The following is a 22,393-nucleotide window of genomic DNA, read 5'->3' on the forward strand; positions in this document are numbered from 1 at the left end:
TGGATTTGTACCTGTGAAGATGCTGTTCCTTACAATACCTTGGGATGAGATAGGTCTCAGAAAATTGTCACCATGGCAACATCACCATAGTGACATAGTGCTTTGCCCTGGACGCAATCATATAACAACTGATGATCTACACTGATACAAAATTGCAGGCCCATCTGAGAGAGGATGCCTGGTAAACATGTCTTAAGTCTTAGCACAGCCTGGAAAGTAGCTTCTGATGTTCAGGGTTTTCCAGTTTTTAAGCTATTTGGGTATTCAAGCAATTTTTTGCAAAGGAGTCATAGAAATCATCCTCAGTCAAAAAATCACAAATTTGCTTTGGTCTGTGCAAACCCCAGGACAAGAGAGAAGATTACAGCCACATAGAATGCCATCGATGCCCCAGCTTTAGAGATATCAATGGGGAGTGGGGCCTTACCGGAGTCCAAATGATATTAAAAGACCACACCCACCCAGGTATAGTGTCCAGCTAGCAAACAATACAGAAATATCAGCTGTTGTATCAGACTCCAATGTGGCTCCTTATACATATATGTGTAACACACTGTACCCCAAGAGGAAACCCAGGAAAAGGCAAAGGCACAGCTCAATGCAGATGAATCAAATCAATTACAGTCACACTCAACAATTTTTGTAATTCAAAGACGTGGAAGCAGAAGAGAAAAGCGTAAAGAATTTCCACTGTTCCAGCTCTTCTTCATCTGCTGTCAGCTGTCTCATGTGCTTTTTCTCTAGTATAAGAGACAGGGTAAATTGGTACTAATCTCTACGTGTTGGAGTTTTATGATAGTCTCTAAATTTAACAATTGTCCTTGTAACATCAGTAGAAATATACAGAAGATCTGGCACTGTCTTTTATTAGTCCAGGAAATCTATGTGGAATGATGTAAAGCACTTAGAAATAAAAGCCTACTGAGACCAAGCTTCTTTCTGCTCTTTTCGTTTCATGTCCTTGAATAATGAATAACTTAATGTGGCCTTTGAGGAGCCAGAAATGTATTTCATAAAGTCAGCTCTCAGATTCGGGGCCAGTAATAATAAACTGATAAAGAAGAGAGCATTTAAGCCATTTACTATACTGTCCCTGAGCGTCTCTCATTTCCTTTCTTCATGACTAACACACTTTTGCTCATACATTACATATGTTTTCTCCAAAAACATATAAGAAACAAATATAAAATATAAAACAACATAATTTGGACTCTACAATGTTCTACAACTCTACTCTGTTCTTTTGGGATTATGATATCATCCTATGACCTCAAAAATTAACTCTGTGTCAAACGTACAGCAAAGGTGTTGGAAGCCCATACGTAATGTCCTGATAAGGGTTGAAAGCTAAAGACTGAATCCAGTTCCAAACACAAGTGAAGTTTTAGAGTGATACCTGTTGACATTGTAATTTCGGTACTTGAAATTCACATATTCTGTTTAATTAAAAATAAAATGTATTGTTTATCACATCCTTCAAACTTCTGTTTGTTTTACATTTTACTGTCAGCAGGTTTATGGTGCTCATTTTACAGTTACACAAAAGGTAAGACAAAAAAGGTTGCAGTCATTATATTTTTTTATAGCTTACACAATTCTAAAGACTCCTCCACACGTCTTTTGTTTTTTCAACTTAATTATGGAATAAAACTGTGTAATTATTTTATTGATAGTGCTGAAATGGACTCCCACTGTCAACACTATTTTTTTTAGAACAGCACAGTTTTAACTAACATGATTTTTGTCTTCTCATGAGGTCTGATGTAGTTCGTAAAGTTTATTTACTTTAACACAAAGTCTAATTTAAAATGCATCCATAACTGGTGTATAAACAGCTCAGAAATGACTGACATCACTGTGCTCATACATCATCCTAAAGGTATTTATTAACCATTCATACACATGGACAGATCATTCACAGAAAGCTTTAAACCAATTGTAAATACATTCAGATTTCACTTCCTTATCATTTCATACGATGACAACCACGCTATATAACAAATAATTCATGTTTATTCAGCAGTTGTGGATGCTTCACATGAGGAGTAAAATGATAACACTGAGACCTGCATTATGGATTTCTTCCAGGAGACGGCAGCATTAACGCCTTGAAGTTGATTTGGCCGTTTAGGTTTTCTTTTACGCAGCAACATCAATTACTTGAGCTGTGTTTCTGTCCACCTGTAGGTCTCTGTAGGTTCATTATTTTCATGTAAGTTTGATTTCCTTGATGGTTATTTGAAGTTTTAGTTTACTGTATTATAGCAATATGGTAATATTTTTGTCCACTTTGTCTTAATATTGGCAGACATCTACATAACAAATTAATCGATTAGGATACACTGCTTCTAAATGTTAGACTGGTTTGAAATAAATATAATTTTATTTGCATTAATTCAAGTTGTTGTTTAAAAAAAAATACAAGCAGTATACTGTATTTATGATTATTTCACCATGTTTGGATCACAATTGTAAATGAGGTAACAATGTGTGTATTTAGAATAATTTTTCAAATGAGGTTTTTTTAAAAATACTCACTTCAATACAACCTACTTTTGACACTAGATGCAACTAATTTGATTTGAAAATTTAAGAGTACACACATTTATACTTGGCCTAACTCAATGGAGTTAAAATGAACATTTTAAAATTCTGACAATCTTTCAAGTTGCTTCCTGCTCCAGACAAGTAATACATGTGAGTCACTATGCCAGAAATATTTTCAGTCAAAGTGTTGGATCAGAAACAAAATGACCAGACGGCAATTTATCTCATATGACTGAATGCAGTCCATATAATGTTGCCCACATCTAGAAACAAGGTAGATATGACATGACAGTTATTTAATGTAGTGTGCTTCATATGTCTAAAAACAACACTTGAAAGCGTGTGAAGAGTTCATTACAATATCATTATCTGAATATAATACAAAGAAAGAACTGAAAACAGAACATGAAAGTTCTGGTGTAAATCATTTGTAATAAAACTGATTTCATGCTTGATATACAGTCTGTACAAAATAATGAATATATAACAACATACATTAACATCTTTGAATACTGATGGTTCTTCTCTATTAATATACATAATCTAATTTACAGCCCTACACACTCCAGAGGCAGGATGGGAAAAAATTCAAACATTTTTGCTTATCCATTGCAATTCGCAGAAAGCATGTGTTGTAATTTCTATCCCAGTTTCTTAATTCAGGCCTGAAATATTTTGAGAGAATTTTTAAGTTTCACTGTCTTTTTTTCCTGGTAGTGAAATCAAACATTCTGGTTTTTGTAAAAAAAGAAAAACATATTAATAATTTCTCCCCTTTACATGTCTCAGTAACATACATGTTGAACAATTTGAATTTATTTCCACTGAATACTTTTAGCACAAGATCTATGAATGCAAGATGAAATAGTGAACCGAATGACCAAACCGTCACCACTAAGCTAACAAACCAAAAATGTACACATACATTTAATTCAGGTGTATCTGTACATTTGATTGAAAGCAAATCCTTCTGAGAGTAGTAAGGTTGTTGTGAAATCAATCCAGACTTGTAAAAGTCAGGATATCTTTCCAAGACTGCAGAAGAAGCTAATTTAATCCCAAAAACCCTTGAAACAAAATAGGCTAAGAAATGCTGCTTCATTCCTCCCTGTGTCACCTCAGACCACCATAGCATGAATCATACTCTACCTTAAAGATGATATTAAAGTAATTGCTCATCATTGTGGGAAATAAATCTGCTTCATATTTCCCCATGCAGTTACATGTGAACATCGACATCTGTGCAATAAATGTGAAATTACAACTAGCAGTCATGGCTTGGTTTGACATGAAGACACATAATAAGTGGTAACAGCAAGCCTGGCTCAGCCAAACAATAAAAAAAGCCTCCCAGTGTCTCTCAATAAAAGTTTGTTATGTTGATTGTATGTAAAAACTGAAATGTAAAGCTCTTGGCTAACCCTTTCCTCTAATCTGTTGGCTGTAACTTGATATTCATCTTGTAGAAATCAGATTAATTTCCTCTCATTGAACACAAAAAAGCAATTCAATGTATTTTAAGACAACAACTAATGTATTTTCTTGTTCTATCTAATCAATAGCCCAAATCCTGTTCATTTTGATGATGAGCAAAACATCACATTGAATCTCATCATCGCCTCAGCAGCTTGTTTAATATTAATTTTTAATTTATTAGTAAAATGGTTCAAAATTAATGTCCTGTTGATTGACTAGTAGATTAATAGCCAAATATTCTTGTGTCATTTCCTAAAAACGTGAAGAAGTCCTTCACAATGTCAAGTTGATGACAAATGTAGAGTTTAGGGATGAAAACAGACAAAACTGTGTTGAATATAGCAGATCTAAATTCAAGGTGCATGTTAGAATGAAGGGTAAGAAGACTGCTGTACTTCTCAGGATTTTGATCACAGGCTGAGAGATTAAATTGTGAATGCATGTCAAAAGAAATGGAATTCTTCTTTGACAGCTCTTTCGATTGCTTCAGCAGCGACACTCTCAATGCCTGTTCTCTCTGATAAAACCCTTAAAGGAAGTCTAGTCTTGCAACCCTGCCTGTAAACTTTCAAATAAGAACAGCATATAAAAAAAATCCTGTTTTTCCTTTGGCATTGTGTCACTCCAACTAAGAGTTACAGCCAAATCCTAAAATGACAAAAAAAATCAAACCAAACTCTCCAGAAAACCAGTCCAGCATTAACTGATCACAGGTTTGCACTTAATAAGTCAATATGGGAAATATGAAGGTACAAAACCTTCATGTATAATGATGAAACCTGGTGAGCAGGTTGAATTGGGGATGACTGGGAGTGACCTCCATTGCACGTCATTATTAGACCCTAAGGTCTGCACCAAACACTCAGCTTCTGCTGTCATAAATATAACACTTGCAGGTTAATCTTAATCTGTATACAAATCTTTGACCTTACCTTCTACTGTACAGTATATCTCTTATGGTATAGTGCCATCTAGTGGCAGCATACTTCAAATACGTCTAAAAATGAACCAAATTAATTCGGATTCAACTCTTACAGGCACATTAGAGCAGAAAATGACAGTTCTCACATCTCACATGGGCGCTGACATCGACTCTTACAACACCCAATTCGTCCTGTTTCCAGTCCTAGGAGGATGCCCATTAATTCCATAAGGCAATTAATGAGAAGGCATATTTAGGCAAGCACACAGAGTACACTTTGTCTTCCTGGAGCCTCTCAATACCAGGCCTGAAGTGACCCAAAAACCATCATATCAGCAGGTTTTGGCTATTTGCCATAAATAAATGGTTCTAGTTAGAGCACTCACTATGCACACAACTGTTCTTACTATAGATATGAAATATTTCACCGGTGTCCACCAAAGGGTCGACCTGTAAGTGTCTCTATAGTCAGATATACATCTGGTGTGTGAGGACCTCAAAGTTAAGTGTGCTGAGGTAATGGAGGGTGGAGAGAGTGCTGGGAGCTGCAGACCACTCGTGGTTCCGTCGCCTAAACGGCACGTTTGCTTGCTCAGGGTCGGTGGAACCTGCAAATACATACATACCTGCCGTCATTCATGAAAGTACAATCCAAATGCATGTACCAGGTTTTTGAATATACTAGCACAGAATTTATATTCATCTTGGAACGGTAAAAAACAAAAGCTACCAACGCTGCCACTGTATTTTAGGATTTGACATGCAATGTAGCTATAAAACCATGTTACACAGATTAAATGGTAAATAAAGTGAGTGAACCTGATCCGCACGGGTAATCACTGTCAAAGCATAATGAACTGACCTCAGATTAACTCTTTAATTTAATGCGGAGAAAATGGCTTTAGGCAAACCAGAATGATGCAAATATTGATCATTGTAAGCTAATCAACAGCAAGACAAAGTTATTTTTACGGAGATAAATTACCAATGACAAAGAACTGGAGGTCAGAGTTCAAATAAATGGTGGCGATCGACCGCTAGAGTACCTGGTGAACTGTTTACTGTCTTCATGAACCTCCATCTCCCGGCTCTTAAACTCATTCAGCTCCTTACGAATGGCAGCCTGAGGGATGTACACAGACACACACACACACACACACACCCACACACACCATGATTCATGATAAAATAAGGACAAGGCTGTTAACCAAACACACACCCCTATAAATCCCGTGCATTACCCCATCTAATCACATCCAGTCAGCAGCCTCATTTGGATTTATTGAGCTCTGTGAGTGTCCTTTCCATAAAAACACTCATAGAAGATGTCCCCTCAGGGCACTACCCACAAGTCATGGTTGTTTGTTTTTGTTTGCAATCTTTTATGGAATATGGTTTGCAAATAGCATTAATAGTAATAACACATTCTTATTATTACTGTATTCAGAGTTTAGTCACAAACATTCATCAAACTACAGGATATGAAAAATGATTAGATTGCCACAGATCACATGAATCCTGCACCTGTCCTCATGCAGTGTTTGTATACCACCGCTCTTTACCTGGGAACTCATGCTGATCATGAAGACTGAAGATGATTGATTATGATTATGATTATGATTATGATTGAGGTGGGTTGTTAGTTTATGGGGGAAGAGAGAACTCTGGGACGTCTGTGCTTCTAACAAGGCTAGCTTTACATTGAAGATGCCGTAGCACCTCCTTCTGAGAGGAGGATTTATGAAGACATGCAGGGGATTTCAAACTAGACCAGTAATTCACACTGACCATTATTGGACTTTGAAAAACACTAAGTCATCATTTCCACTAACCAGTTCAGTTCAGTTTGCAATACTTTTAATCACCTTTCAACCACATTCTATTAATAAGAAATATGAAATAAATCAATTCAACTGAACATCAGGAACGTTCACAATGCCATGAGTTGAGTATAGCACCTTGTCAGCAGGAGTGAGCCGAGTCCAGGGTTTATCCGCCCGTCTGTCATAATCCTTGGCGTCCGTTACCTCCACATACTCGTTAAAACGCAGGATCCGGCGAGCGACAAGCTCCGCCACTGTGGGCCTCACACTCAGCTAAAGAAGGCGTAGAAAGATCACAAACATGAAACATTCAGAATATTAAGTCCTAGTCTTAGGACATAATAATTTCCCTACGGGGATCAATAAAGTGTACTTCTTCTTCTAGTCCATCATATTGTATATGTATGAATTATTACAGCCTTTATGCAACTGTGTTAAAATATTTTATGATACAAAACAGGCAGAAAACATCTCAACTGAAGGTAAATATCATTTCCATCTGTGTCCACTAGATGATACTAATCTCTCTGGGCAAAGTAGTTTTTCTTGCCTAAAATGACTCCACCTTTATGTATGTGTATGTGTGTGTGTGTGTGTGTGTGTGTGTGTGTGTGTGTGTGTGTGTGTGTGTGTGTGTGTGTGTGTGTGTGTGTGTGTGTGTGTGTGTGTGTGTGTGTGTGTGTGTGTGTGTGTGTGTGTGTGTGTGTGTGTGGAGTTGGTTTTTGCACTACCTTCCTGGAGAGTCTCCTTTTAATCTCTTGTATGGCTTCTTGCTCCTCTGCTTCATTTTTTTCTGCAAGCAGAGAACAAACTGAGTCATATCACACTTTCTGTGACTGCAAAAAGCTCCCGCCTCTGCTCCTCTGTGATTCACCTCCTACAGTGTGCTGTACTCACCCAGTAAAACTAGCTTTCTACTGGCATCCATACATATTCCCCACGTGTAAAAATGAGGCAGTGAAACAAATGCTATTATGCTCAACATTTCAAGTTTGTAAAGTTAATAAAAGTAAATGGTAGAAACCAAGTAGTGTAGTGTCTTATGCCTGCACATGTAGGTACTCCAACAAAAATGATGCAACTTCTCAAATATCACGTCATAAAAAGATTTCCGACTTACGCTTGAGGATGTTTCTCTGCTCGAGCTCCTCAGTCGTTGGTCTTTGACTCAGGCGCCTGAAAAGAGTCAACTTTGTTCACTTATTTTTCTGTCAACAGGAAGTTGTTTCGACATTAAGTGGCCCTATACAGAAAATCAACAACAGTTGTGCCTTTTTTCGGGCGTTCATTCAAATGCTGCTTGTGTCAATTCATTGCGACTCATGTGGTGGAAAAGACCCCACTAACCTCCTTTACAGATTTCTACTGTATCTCTTTTGCAGGACTGTGTGTATACTGTTTATATACACACACATGTGTGTACCTGACTAGTTTGGAGCCTATCTGCTGGCGGAGCTCGTGTCTCTCTGTCTCGGAGCTTCTTGGCAGAATGTTTTTCTCCTCCAGCTCTTCCTTGCTGGGTCGATTCCCCAGTTTGATGTTCAGGGTATCTCGTCGGCGGATCTTCATCGCCAACGAGCCTGAAAAAGAGAGCAAACAACGAGGACTATTCAGAGATGTCATAGGGGCTTAAAACATCCTACATTCTTTTATTTAAGCCTGGATCACCATCATCATCATCACTTCACAGCTGATGATATGTAGTCATGAGGACCCCATCTAAAATGTCAGCGAGTTCTGAGATACGCTGGTCTTTTGTTCTTTATTGTGTGATGCATACAAAGCTGATGCATACTGGTTGTGTATTCATCTTCCTCCTCCTCTTCTTCCTCATCACGGTACAGGATCGGGCCGTCAGAGTCAGAGTCACTTGTCTGACTGTATCTCGGCCTATCAGGGATCACCGTCACCTCGACCTGCTCTATGTTCACACTGAGGCCATGTGACTTTTCAGCTTCGACCTCCGCTGACCTAAAAACAGCAAAGAAGAACGAGGACATGGATTTTTTTTTTTACATAGAGCAAATGCACAGATATATAAATTTGTTACCACCAATATTTTACATTATTCTTCTTTTCTTTACAGCTTCTCTGTTCTACCTTTGTTTTGTTTTCTTAATCTTCTTTCCCACCACATTACTGCCCACAAATAAAATTAATAAGGTCACTGCTTCACTTCTTACCATGTGACTCCAGTGTGACTATGTGTACATATCTAAATAGGTCACAAATATTTGTAAACACACAAACACTAATGTCATGTGTGGGTTTTTACCTCGGGGTGTTTTCCACAGCACATTCCTTTTCTCCTGTCTTTTTTTCTCCATGCAATTCCGTTCTTTCTGGTCTCATCCCCTTTGAGCTGTTGTCCATCTCTCCTTCTGTGAATGAAGTCTCCTCTACAGTGGTCTTGGTATGTGAAGACAGAACCTTGGCCATATCTTCATCTGTCTCCTCACCTGCAGCAGAGGCCTTAGGAGCAGATTTAGCAAACAGACCAGGTTGAGATCCTGCTTGACTGTCCTTCGCCTCTTTTAAAGAGGCAGACTTGGTATCTGAGGAAAGGGGCGAAGATTTTGCGTCCAGAGGCCGGCTGGGAGCCTCTACAGAGGTCTTTTGGGAAATACAGGAAGAGGTGTGAGTGTCTGATTTCCGATTAGTTTTCGCATCTGTTCCGCCATTTTGCCCTGCACAACCAGAATCCTTATTTGCACGAGAACGAAGGTTGGAGGATGAGGCAGGAATGTTTTTTGTTGTACCTCCTGTCTTCTTCTGATGGGAGGATTTAGCTGCAAAGAGGTGGGAGCAAAAAAAAAAATCATTACAAGAATTCCTTCAACCTCATGCTCTAGTTTTCTACTACATTCGCATGACGTGCCAGTCACAAAAGAAAAAGTCAAAGTTACAAAATCTTAAAAGTAAAAAATATTGTATTGCTGGTTTTTTTTTTGGAATTCCTCAATGACATAAATGTGGTCTTTGGGGACAGAATGTGTTCCCCTATGTTTGACTGACTGTTATCTACAATAAAAGTTTCCCCTAAATCAGTCCAGTCCAGACGGTGTGCATTTCTTTATAGTAGTAGTATCGCAGACTTAGCAGCACAGCAGCGTCAAACGTGACAAAAGTGGCATTTTTCTAGTACTCTTTTTCCTGGCTTATGTTCGTTAGGTTGCACATTTCACAAGCTGCACAGGAGGACAGGATGTGCGCTCCTGTTTTTACAAGAGAAAAGGAAACTTTACCTTATGTTTAAGGTAAATTTTTATCAGTGCGACTATTAAATATATTTGGGAGCACCGGTGCGACTAGGGGAAAAAAATCTGGTGTGCCTTTTTTTGTGAGACCGCGCTCCTACGGTCCTGCCAGGAACCAATGAGAGCGCAGCTGCGGCTGCTCTCCTGGGCGAGGGAGAGAGGCGCGGAACGGAGATGGACGGAGCTTCTCTATCGCTCCGTCACTGCCTTGCTTTTGGGTAGGTGCTCCTAAAGTCTTTGCTGGTACTACTAACTTCTAAATTTGGGAGCACCAGTGCTACCAAGAAAAGTTTTTTTTGGGGGCACTGATAAATAAAATAAAAGCATAATCATTAAGACCTAAACCAAATATTTTAATTTCCTTTATTTATATAGGGCCAAATAATAACAAATTATATCGAAGCACCCTACAAGAAGAGTTGGTGTAGACTTTATTCTGCAGGGACCCGAGAAGACCCCAATGAACATGTGAATATGTAAATTGGACTTCAGCTGACCAGAGTCAAACAGTCCTTAGAGTCTGAGAAGTGTTCTTTGGTAAAAGTTCCCAGAGGAATCTTCAGAAGTTGAAACCATTGCATACAATCTTCTGGGAGGTAGGATACCCATGCGCGGGCATGTACGCACATGGGCAGTTCAGTAACATGAGGGCAGTATAACACAAGGGCAGTGTCATGCAGGCATGCACGAAGAAGGCTTCAGCCCCAACTAGCTGGACTTACCGATTCCACGACTAGTGTTGTTAGCACCCCGTGGGCTAGCTTTAGCTTGAGGGGATGAGCTTGTCTTGCCTGTCGTTTTAGTGGCCTTTTTAGCCCCCGAGACAGCATCCCTGTGCCTGGTTGTGGCTGCAGCGCCACCTGTAGACTTGGAAGAGGCGGGCAGAGTGGCACTTTGCGCTTTTTTAGTTTGAATATCTCGAGGTCGCACCTGGTTTTCTGGACTGGGGGATTTAATATCACACTTTTCTGAGTAAATGAGAAGAAGCAGGAAAGAAGGGTATGAAAATTAGAGGTTACCGTTCATGTCTCTGTGAAAGGAGATGTATAACAGACAAGAAAAGATAGAGTGAGAGAGGTGAACAGAGCTGACAATGACAAAGCGTGTCTGATCTATAACTCCTGAGCAGCTTATCTCAATCGCAATGAGTAATTTAGAAGGCTTGACACATACAGTATAACATAGGATTTAAACCCACTCTGTAGCTTTTGCTCATCTTGCTGGTACATAAAAAAAAACAGGCACGGGTGAAAAAATAACCCCTTGGGCTGTGGTAACAAATGGCTCTGAGTTCAATGCTAACAGGGTTGAGATAAGAACAGTGCAGCACTAAAGTAGCATCAGATATGAGAACAAGCACGTGCCTCCTGGGGGCCAGGGGCCATCAGGAGATGATCACTTCTCTTTTCAGACTGTGAATGGCGGCTAATAGAAATATCTTTCGGAACCCATTTGACTGAGTCAGAGGTCCGTCGGTGGTTTCACTCCACAGCCAAGGAAAAAGACGGTGGATGGCTGCAGGTCAGGTAAAGCAGTCTTCCACTTATTAGAAGGTTGGCGATCTTGCCCCGACCACAAGTCTACATGTCAAAGTGTCCTTGACAAAGATACTGATGCCCATATCACTCTCATTGGCTGCTCCCTTGGTGTATGATTGGCTGCATGGTAACCTCTGCCTACAGTGTATGAATGTGCGCTTTCAGTAGTTGGTCAGGCTTGAGCCATGCTATATAATCATAATAGGAGACCTTCAGTTCCTTCACAGTAAATGACCTAAATAGGCTGTGAAAATTGATTATGGCATAGGGAAAAAATAGTTTTTAAACTGTAAAAATCCCACATTTCACAGTAACAAAATACACATTCTATGATTGAACTCACAGTTATATTAGCGCCAGTTAACCAATGAGCACCGTCTTTGTTGATATAATATCACTACTGTGATTAAGAATACATTCATGAACCGGAAGAAAAACGCAAACTTGTGAGACAATGATTTATGTGACTGAGACATAAAAATTGTTTGATCGTTATGATGAGACTGGAGAGAATTCGTTCTCTCTTCTTAACCTTTAGCCTTCAGGCATAAGAAGCATATGCTTGATGTGGATTCACAAACTACCTGTTTTGCCCTCTGTAATGGCGGGACCGGTGGCCTGTTCCTCCAGCAGGGGTTCTGGAGTCTCAATATGAACTTTGACCTCCTCTGACGTCACGCTGGATGTGGCATGGCCATTCAAATTTTCACTGCTTATTGTTTCATCTAAGAAGGACAGATTCCAAACACCAAAATGAACCATTTATTTAAACTTAAATAATTGTAAGTAAGAAATGCAACATGAAGATTGAATGTTGTAAAATATAAAGAACTGGAAAAAAACAAAAAAACCCAAAACAAAACAGCTCCATCAATATTACCAGGATAAATTTGGAGATGTTTCTCAAATAGACAAACTATGAGACAAACCTTGGTCAGGGATGAGAACTCCTTTCCTGATGAGCTCCTCCCTCGTTTGTCTAGTGGAGATTTTTCTTTCCAGAACTGAAAGATAAACACGCACATTGTGTTGTTGAAAGGAGTAACTTAACTCCCTCTTCCTTTATGTAGTACCCTACCTAGAGCCATTCAATTATACAGGAATCAATAAAAACAGGGCAAAGCAATTCCAATCCTTGTTTTTTTTTTAAAAAAAGCTTGTTTGCATGGTTGGTGGGTTTGTGAGAAAAACAGCTTGAGAGGGAATCGATCTGTTGTACTTGCAATGAGGTGCGTATGTATCGGAGTCACACGCGACGCTGGTCACACAGCTGGAGCTGGATCCAAATTAATCAATCCATCAGTCGGTCCAATTTTCAATTGTTTAGATTGTCTGATTTCAGGTTCTCTAATGTGAAGACGTGCCTGCATATGCTGTTTTCTGATATTTGTTAGAGTGTTGGGATCACAACACACACACACACACGCACAGACACACACACATGCACAGACACAAGCACACACACACACACACACACACACACACATAAACACACACACACACACACACACACACACAGATAAGCTGCCTCGGTGCTCTAAATAAGTCTTTACATCTAAATTCAGTGCTACTCGCATATCTAATTAGTGAGCTGACACTTTTCCTTCCTGGTTTTTGTTGCAGTATCTGTAAGACTTTTGTTTTTGGTTCTACATCCTTGAATTCCTCATTTGCAGACATCAATTTAGCATTTGTAAAATAGGTCTTGCTAAAAATACAAACAGATCACTAATGAGGGTCACCAGTGATGAGAGATTCATCTCGAGCCCTTCTGCTCCAGCTCATATTTACCAATCACCAATTTGATGTCAGAAGAAGGGCCAAAAATTAAAACCATGATGTTTTGATGAAAACAGAGGAGAGATTGTGAGTATATTTGGTAAAGGGTTTTGAGGATGGAGCTACCAGAAGAGAGGGAAAGAGGAAGACCAAAGAGAAGGTGGATGGATGTAGCAAGGGAAGACATGAGGGCAGTTGGCGTTAGAGAGGAGGATGTAGGGAGATAGGGTGATGTGCTATGGTGACCCTTAACGTTACAAGCCGAAACAAAGAAAAGAAAGACGATGTTTTGATTAAAACCAGAGTTAACCCATTTGATTTTCATACACATAAATTCTGACATTCCTGCGCAAGATGCCTACCTTTGGACAGATCCTGGAACTTGTCACTAGTCTTCTTCTTCCTCCACTTCCAGGGTTTGAAGAGTTTTCCTAGCGAGGACAGCTTTCCTCGTTGCTGCCGTGATGCATGTGAATTCTGGGTATTGGTGGCGCTGTCCACCACCACATCACAGCTGGCCAGTGAGGATTTCTCCAACCCATCGACTAAAAACACACAAAGAATTATATCTACTAAAATGCAGTGTTATATTAGACAAACAACACTCAGAATTCTGTAAAAGCTTTGGAATTTGTGGTTTTGAAGACTTAATCTTGGCTTTCAATGATTCCTTTTCTTCCAGCTGAAATATCTGAAGTGGTGTGAACTCCCTGGAACATTCAATACAATCAGGTGAAGATGTGTGTGTTGGTATTTTCTTATTTGTGTGTGTAGTGTGTGTGTGTACGTGTTGCTTGACATATGAGTTTTTGACAGACAAGCCATCGCTCTGTCCAAATTTTCAACAGACGAGCCGTGCTTAGGGACACTATCACTAGTTGGCGGATGGATACAACATCAGCTGAGACCACATCTCATTCTCTTTCATGGAGTAAAAGACGTCGCTCATGACTTTTGCATTTTTTTTTTCATACTAAATCATTGTTTATGTAACATACATTTAATTATTTATGCACAGATAAAGCATGTCTATTGGTCGATAAAAGATTATTTTTTTTCATAATTTGTAGGAGTTTATGGCTTATTTACAAGGCTGGAAAGGATTTAAATAATTTTTATTATTTTAAATGGGGAAATGATTGTTTGACTTACAAGTTGTTTAACTTAGAAGCTCAGTCACAGAACAGATTAAACTCCTACCTCGAGGTACTACCGTATATTTGTGTCAGTGCCATATCAAACTCTGACAGAGGAAAAAGAGGGTGGTCTTTTTTTCAAGTTCAAGCACAGAATGGTTTATTTTTCCAACTACCTATCAGATACAGCTGAAGTCTGGCTCAGAAATGGAAAGCTACATAGGTTTTGGACTTCTTTCCAGCTTCACTCTCGCAGATGTTTTTCTTTTATTTAAAATCTGTTCCTCTCCGGCCCCTACCAACCCTGACTAAAATGGCATCACAAAAGGCATTTCGGTTTAACGCAGTTCTTTCTGAGGCCACAAAACGCTTTAGTTACCTGTTCGACTAACGCAGGAATCCCAGTAAAAAAAAGACTTTGATCAGCAAAAGCCTTTAAATAATAATATTTATTGCTTTTCCGTTTGCCCGCTTCATCTATCAAGATTTAGAGGATGTTTCATCATTCCTGATTTCCTGTGTGGTCACCAGCTGTGGCTAAATAGTACAGTATTGTGCAACAGAGAGGAAGCGGGTCAAATCATGGGCAACTTATGTGAACAGTTCATGTTTCACACAACTTTTTGATATTTCAGACTAATAAAGCTTCTTTCTTGTAATTTTTCACTCAGTACAGTAAAATATCTTTTACATTTCATTATTTACATGAATTTAATTCTTAAATGTAAGACTGAGTTGCCACTAACATTGGGGATCAAGAACATCGTCCAAAACTCTATTTCCATCTGAACCCAACAACAAACAATATTCAAAGTTTAACAATCGACCCTATCAGTGCAATAATTCATTTTGTACAAACATATTTTTTGATCCGAAAGTTATTTTTTCTGCCTCCGTAATACAATGTTGACAATATGAGGGCAATTGACCTCCTGTGGATAACGCCATGTGTTGAGGCTTTGTTAGATACTGAGGTTGTTTCTATTTTATGCACTATATTATATGTTCTTTTATGTCCTTGAATACACAAAGCAGAGCAGTACTCCTAATCTTAAATAAACACAATGATAATAAAGCTTTTTTATATTATTTGACATTTCCATGGTCACGGCATGCAGCTTCTACAGTTTCCATGCCAGGTTGGACAGTTCTTCCGAGCCGGGCTCTGCCACAGACCTAAGCTAGTGGTGCCCAAACGTGTACCTTTGTTTTGCCCTAAAAAATGTCAAGTGGTACCTTCCAGCAGCTCCGCAAGACATGTTCCACGCAACACTGGTTGCATAACTACCATTAGTAAACTTGTTTGCCTACATGGTGTACATATCAGCAAATCTACCATGTCTGATGCGTGACACCAGTCCTGCTTCCCTCAACCTCCTCTTCAATCAACCCAAAGCCAACAAACAGCAGCACTGTGACAATCAGTTAAGTGAAATGCAATTAAAATGGATTTTTCCTGGATTTTTATGTCTTTACATTTCAGATTGCTAACACAGTTTATTGCCGCTAATCCAGGGGCACTGAACCCACAATGTGACACAAATGAGTCATTTGTGATGAACGGTACATCGTTTATCCAGACTGGCTAGTCTTTGTTTTTTAAAATACATTTTTCTTCTATAGATAAGTACATGGTCTGTTTCCCCTTCAAAGAATTTGAATTGTTAAGAACCCAAACCAAGGAGCAGAATCCGCACTGGAATCAGAATTGTTAAATACAAGTGAAGCCCAATCCAACTCTTTGCTCTGCAGACTTTGTGCTAGTGAGCCCAGTGGTACAACACACAGCCACTGAGCCAAGAAATAACTGTTGTAACCATGCAGGCAGCAGGGATTAACAGTGTTAACACAGAATAGTTTCATCTATAACACTGACTGACATGTGATCGAACCAGAGCGTCTAACTAAGGAAGTAACAAATATTGTCTTAGTGAGTTTTATCGAGTCTTAGTGTGTCGGTGGAAATCTTTCACACATGAACGAACCTATTATACTGTATATTACACACCTGATCACTGCACTAGTTCCATATTGTCCTGGCCACTGAGACCAAACACTGGGCTAAGAAGATTTTCAAAAATTTCCTGTTTTGACTTGAACGCCTAAAAAAATAATCTAGCATTTAACCACCAAACAACTCCATTACATTTGCAGAAACAGGTTGTTTTAAAAGGAAACAATGCAGCCATTTCTCTTTTCTAAGAGGCTTATGAAGCAACAGGATTTAGTCAGCAAAAAAAAAAAAAAAATCCAAAGACTTCACACGGACCAAAGTTGAAATCTCAGCAAAGTTGGAAAGGAAAGAACAAATATCAGGGCAGGACCGGATAAACACCATTTGAAACAAAGGGAAGCAACAATATTTTCTCAGTGTGCATATCTGGTAGAATAAAGCCCTATCTTTACCATTGGTTAGACTAAAATGATCAATACAGTGTTCATTGGCCGGATATTTCCAGTGTTGACAGAGTGCTGATCCCTTTACTGACCATCTGGTGCTCAATTTGCCTTAATGTTAGACATGAGGTGAAGCTAATGAGCATAATCTACCTCTGGCTGCAGCTTGATGGTGATCACAGATCTATGTATTGTTCCAGTAAGAGCATGTTAAAAAAACAAAGGTTCAAACCTTTTTTGCATTTTAGAATCGCAGAGTCAAAGAAGAAAAAAAATACAGGAAAATGAAGTTTAGAGCCAAGACATCAATTTAGTTTCTTCACTCCGACACACTCACTCACACACACACACACACACACACACACACACACACACACACACACACACACACACACACGCACACACACATTTCCTGTCCCTGCACTGATATCAAATCACAGGAGTAGGTGGATTTCAGCAGCTGCCTGGTGCAGCTATTAATGGGAAAATCAGTGACAGTGATGATAATCACCATTAAACCAACTATTAAACCTATCATGGGAAACAAATGGGCATGTTGGATGGAGTTAAAACTTACAGGGCAAAGAGAGGAAGAACATTTAAGATGAATAAAAAGAATTGAAAGAAAAATTATTGTTTGAATTGGAAATAAAGAGAAGAACGAGAAAGACAGGTAACAATATCAAAACCTGGTATGACACTAGTATTGAAGATTAATGCATACAGGAAACTGATATTTTAGAGAGCCCCTATGAAATATCATATCGCAATCTCAATCTATTGCAATAACTTTTTTCTTAATTCTGAATACTCAGATGTAGCATTGCTTTTGAATTTCTGAATTTGCAATCGATGGTTTGATTACATCACACGATCAAACTCTCTTTCATACGTCGCAGCTTCGCTACATCTTAAAATGACAGGCTTGCCTTGTTTGTTTACATTCTGGAAAACTCACTGCAGGTTTTACGTGCAAGGTTGCTGCGTGGATCTGGAATGCAGTCACTGCCATCTTTTCCACGTCTTATTTCACTGAAAGTAACGGCCTGTAGGCCTACTAGATTCTCCGTTCCTGTGCTCAGAGGTAGGCTGATGAGTGACTGCTAGTGGTAAAGTCTAGGTAACTGATTAGGTGTCAGAAATAACATCAATCTGGTTTGAAAGCGTTGACACTGGTCCAAGTCTATTTAAGCAAAGGAAGTTTCATTTTCATTATCTATCAAACCAACTTTCTTTGCTCACCATTGATGCCATTTAGCTAGTTGTTGACCAGCACAGCACTGACAAGACCCTCAGAGGATGAAGCTCACAGCTAACCAACCAGAGGGCGGATGCTAGTTTAGTTGATTCACATAAAAGGAGAGCAGTTTAGTGGTTTAAGAATGTACACTAGATCAAAATGTCAAAACTAGAAACGTAGCATCAGTCATTTCAGTCCAGAAACCACAATGTGTTTATGCAGAAGGAGCAAAACAGGAAGTCAGGTGATGTTATATAGCAAAACAGTTGACATGAGGAGGTCAAGGGTGATGGAGGTTCAACAGAACATGAGAATTTCACACAAAAGACACCAACTTTCTACTGACCAACAAATAGTCAACATTCAACAACATAATTGCTGAGCTAGAGTAACCGAGTACTTATTTCTACACTAACCATGATCTTTCCCAAAACTTTACCAATTCAGTTTTGTACTATCATAAAGCAGATTCACATTTCTTTCAGTGATGGAGTGCCATTCCCCGTGACATCAGGAGCTCAAGCTACAAGGGAGCATCATGTCCACCCACTCATCCAACTCCACCACTTCTCCATACACTCCATCCTGTAAGACATTACACAGAAATAGACCATCCAAAAGAAAGAACTGGAAGCACAAAACCCTATCAGAAGCATAGCCTAAGAAAGACAAACTTGTATTTGCAATACTTAATAAAGGTGATGACTAATTTATCGCACAGGGAACCCCAAACATGCACAGCTTTACAGAAATCCTGCATTTTATATAAGATACAGCAGATCTGTCCAAGGGGAGGAAATGGATTTTCACACCAACAATTCTGATCCAACTTTTTACCTGCATCATCAATGTGTTAATCAATGAGTATTATTACTACAAGTTTATATTTGCTTACTGGACTTCATGATACAAAGCAGCTTTATAGCCAGAGGCACTTTATTATGAAATAGCTGGCCACAATAATTGTGCTGCAAGGATGACTCAGGCATTTTAATACAAAGCAACTGTGAAAATTTGTGAGATCATCAGAAACACAACTTGAGACAGGGCAGAGATCCCACGCAGAACTCCTTCTGGGAATTGTAATTGTTATTCTACATAGATCTACAACACTAAAGGTATACGTAGTATGTTAATTAGACCAGTTTGACAGCTGTACAGCTTTCTGCACCTTTAGCATAAGTGGCATATATTTGGTTTTGTTTTACACTGAAGGGTTAAAGTGGATTTGTACTGTCACACAGCTAGTGTGATTTTTTTTTCAGAAGTTATAGCAGGAACATGTGTTGAGGAGGAGGGGAAAGGGAGAGGCTTCCTTCCTTCACTGTAAGCCTTCAGAGAGGGAAGAACCAGACCTCGTGAACCTAGGGGAAGGGGATGAAAGAGTAGAGACAGGCAGAGCACGAGTAAAAATAAGAGGAGTTTGAGAAAGAAAAAGAAAAATGGAAAGTGAGGTTGAGCAAAAGGAAATATGGAATAGCTAGAGTGGAGACGAGAGGAGGAGGAACAGGAGGATGAGGTGAAGGAGGGTAGCAAAGACGGGAAGGAAAGAAGAAGAAAACAAGGCAACGAGGCGTACTGGAAGGGAGCGTGGGGAGGGGTGACACTGGGCACTTGCTGCAGTTTTAACACTTGGCTCATTTCTTCCAAGTCATTTTAAATGTAGCCCACAGAAGCAAAGTGTTGTTCAACTTTTACCTCTGTAATTGCAGCGGCGACTTATTAAAGCTCATAGGGCACTACATTTATCTTAATGATCTTCCCATAAGACTTAGATACTCTTATGCCATCAGTACTGTATATTCAGCATTTAAAATGCATCACAGCGTCATTACATAACCCATAATGCAGTCACGTACATCATAATTATAGGCTCAGGTTCCTATACATTCATTCCGTCATAAGTGTGCTACAAGACGGTTGCTGACAGGGTCATAAAAAGTTCTCTTGTTCTTGTCATTCAGTCTTTCATCGCTTCCTGTAACCCATTGCCTTAAAGCATCCCTATAAGAAGCACAAACAAATGCAGATATTGTTCAAGGTTCATGGACACAGAGATCTAAAGAACATGACAAACATTGCTTTGAGACAGAGGTCTGTAATATGTTCCCATGCTACTGAAATGCAGAGGCTGGTGAAGTTTATATATTTTAGAATAGGATTATACCCTTTATGTCACTCTATGTAGCTTCATTAGTAAGACACAGAGTTTATAATGCAGCCATACATGTGTCATCCTCAGCTTGTATCTTCAATTACAGGCCAGACTACTTTACAAAGCCTCTATAAACAGCTGGTATTACGCCATGATGAGAAAGGGTACACAACTTGCGCTATCTGATACATGCAGCTGATAAGACTGTGTGTGATGAGCATTTATGACACACTGTCAGCAGGTGGAATCATGGATATGACGACCAGACAGCACACTTTGCTGATGAAAGCTGTGAGATACAATTAAAAGCTTCAGAGAAAATGTTTCAAAGCTGGGAAATTTTTAATTAACTCAAGGGTCAACAATTGTATAAGCTATTCTGACATCTGCTAAAGAATCAATCATCCATGTTTGTGCAGGAACTGAGCTTTTTTGTCATTTAAATTGATCTGATTTGGAAACCAAGGGAAACATTAATCATTAAAGAACTGAAAGTCTTCTCTTCTAAAAAAAAAATTTTTTTTAAATTCTTGGAAGCTTTTTGCAGCTTCCTCTGGAATTTGTTGGTGCAGCCAACAGCTTTTTTACTATGTTAGGTTTTTATTTTTTCTTAAATGCCCAACAGTGATGATGATGATGATGATGATGATGATGATGATGATGATGATGATGATGATGATGATGATGATGATGCCACTACCTAAATGCTTTATGTCCCTCCACCAAGCGGGCGTAACCATAGTGACTTCCGCCTGCTCTGACGTCACAGGCACAGCCTCCACACAGGACAGGGAACTCCGAATAGTATTTCAAGAGTATTAAAAATAACGTGAATCGCGACCTTTAAGCATCAACAGATACTAAATAGGTTTTTAGCTATTTTTGTTGTTGTTGTTGTTGTTTTTTTTAAATTAAATAAATCTGTAACAACTCTTCAAATATTTGGGGAAGAGCAAATTTCGCCCGCGATGACATTTCCTGTGACGATTGACTTGTTGACATGTGAAGCGCATCAGGAGAAACAAACAAACAAACAAACAAACAAACAAACAAACGTGTCCACGCTAAATCCAGGCGGGATTCATCGAGTCTTCTGCTCTTCTCCAGCTAAACAAACCGGTTCGTATAGAAGCTGCTCTCCTCCAGTTCGTCTGGACTGGAGTCAACACTGGCTGCTGCACACTCACTCCCGTCCAGCCGTGCCAACAAAAGCACTGGGGATTTGTATCCAGCTGAACGTTTGCACAACACGCCCTGCCGAAACACTGACGAGCAACACAAGCATCGATGCATTCAGATAGACGCAAATGAATTAATTTGACACACAATTTCTTACATTAGTTAGATCACTTCCTATTAGCGTGTTGAAACCTTTTTTTTTTCCCACCCCAAGTTTCTTTGTGCGTAACTGTGTGGAAGTACTGACAATTTGCGCGTAAAAATGTTAAAATAAGACGAGGGGGGGGAAAAATGAGCGGAAAGCCCGATGAAGATAGCGGAACCACACACACACTCACCGTTTGCAGTCTGAGACACGGCAGACACGTTCGTCTGACCCATATTCAGCTTCTTTGGATCATTGGGCCGGACCGAGCCTCCCCCCCCTCCCCAAAAAAAACGCACCACAATCTCGTCCTTCTAACACACAGATCCTGAGTTCATGTCCAAAAAAAAAAAAAAAGTTTCAGACCGTGTCGGCTGAGTCGCTGGAAACTTCCCCGACTCGGTCGCTGCTACGTCGTAACTTCCCCTCCCATCTCCTCTTCCTCCTCCTGTGCAGGCTGAAGAATGCCGCTCATTCTTGCTGTAGATTAAAGGCGCTGCTGGGGTCAAAGGTAGTGAGGACTGACACCCCCAGACTCCAGTTAGACAAGACTAGAAAGATTAAAATGATCCGGCAGTACAGTCTGGATTCAAAATGAAAAACATTTTGGGAAACAACAGGGCAGAGCCAAGAATTTATGAGGCACTGAGCGCATTTTTCATGGAGCCCCCAGGTTATTATTTGTTCTTATTGGCCCACTGTGAACCTAATTCTATCTTCCAATCTTTGATCATCTCTTTATGCACAATCTACATATAATTCAAGTTCAAGTTTGTGTAATACAAATAAAACAACAAAG

The 22,393-nt window shown here is 39.4% G+C and overlaps 1 protein-coding gene across 1 annotated transcript; it reads right to left on the minus strand.

The window, feature by feature from the left end:
* Positions 1 to 1,420: 1,420 nt before the first annotated feature.
* phactr2 (phosphatase and actin regulator 2) lies at positions 1,421 to 21,983 on the minus strand. Its single transcript, XM_068327870.1, has 13 exons — positions 21,788 to 21,983; positions 13,705 to 13,887; positions 12,493 to 12,567; positions 12,148 to 12,288; positions 10,748 to 10,993; positions 9,044 to 9,557; positions 8,564 to 8,739; positions 8,192 to 8,348; positions 7,889 to 7,944; positions 7,500 to 7,561; positions 6,904 to 7,041; positions 5,992 to 6,068; positions 1,421 to 5,553 (listed from the first exon to the last, which is right to left on the minus strand). The coding sequence occupies exons 1-13, from the start codon at positions 21,828 to 21,830 to the stop codon at positions 5,538 to 5,540; spliced, it is 1,884 nt and encodes a 627-aa protein (XP_068183971.1). The 5' UTR covers positions 21,831 to 21,983; the 3' UTR covers positions 1,421 to 5,537.
* Between the last annotated feature and the right edge of the window lie 410 nt (positions 21,984 to 22,393).

The sequence above is a fragment of the Antennarius striatus genome, chromosome 11 (genome assembly GCF_040054535.1).
Source record: "Antennarius striatus isolate MH-2024 chromosome 11, ASM4005453v1, whole genome shotgun sequence".
Classification (NCBI taxonomy): Eukaryota; Metazoa; Chordata; class Actinopteri; order Lophiiformes; family Antennariidae; genus Antennarius; species Antennarius striatus.

Coding starts and splice junctions, on each gene's coding strand:
- phactr2 (XM_068327870.1), bottom strand. CDS start 21,830: ATGGGTCAGACGAACGTGTCTGCCGTGTCTCAGACTGCAAACG. Junction 12,568..13,704: donor GTTCCAGGATCTGTCCAAAG/GTAGGCATCTTG, acceptor TTTATCTTTCAG/TTCTGGAAAGAAAAATCTCC. Junction 9,558..10,747: donor CAACACTAGTCGTGGAATCG/GTAAGTCCAGCT, acceptor ACCTCTTTGCAG/CTAAATCCTCCCATCAGAAG.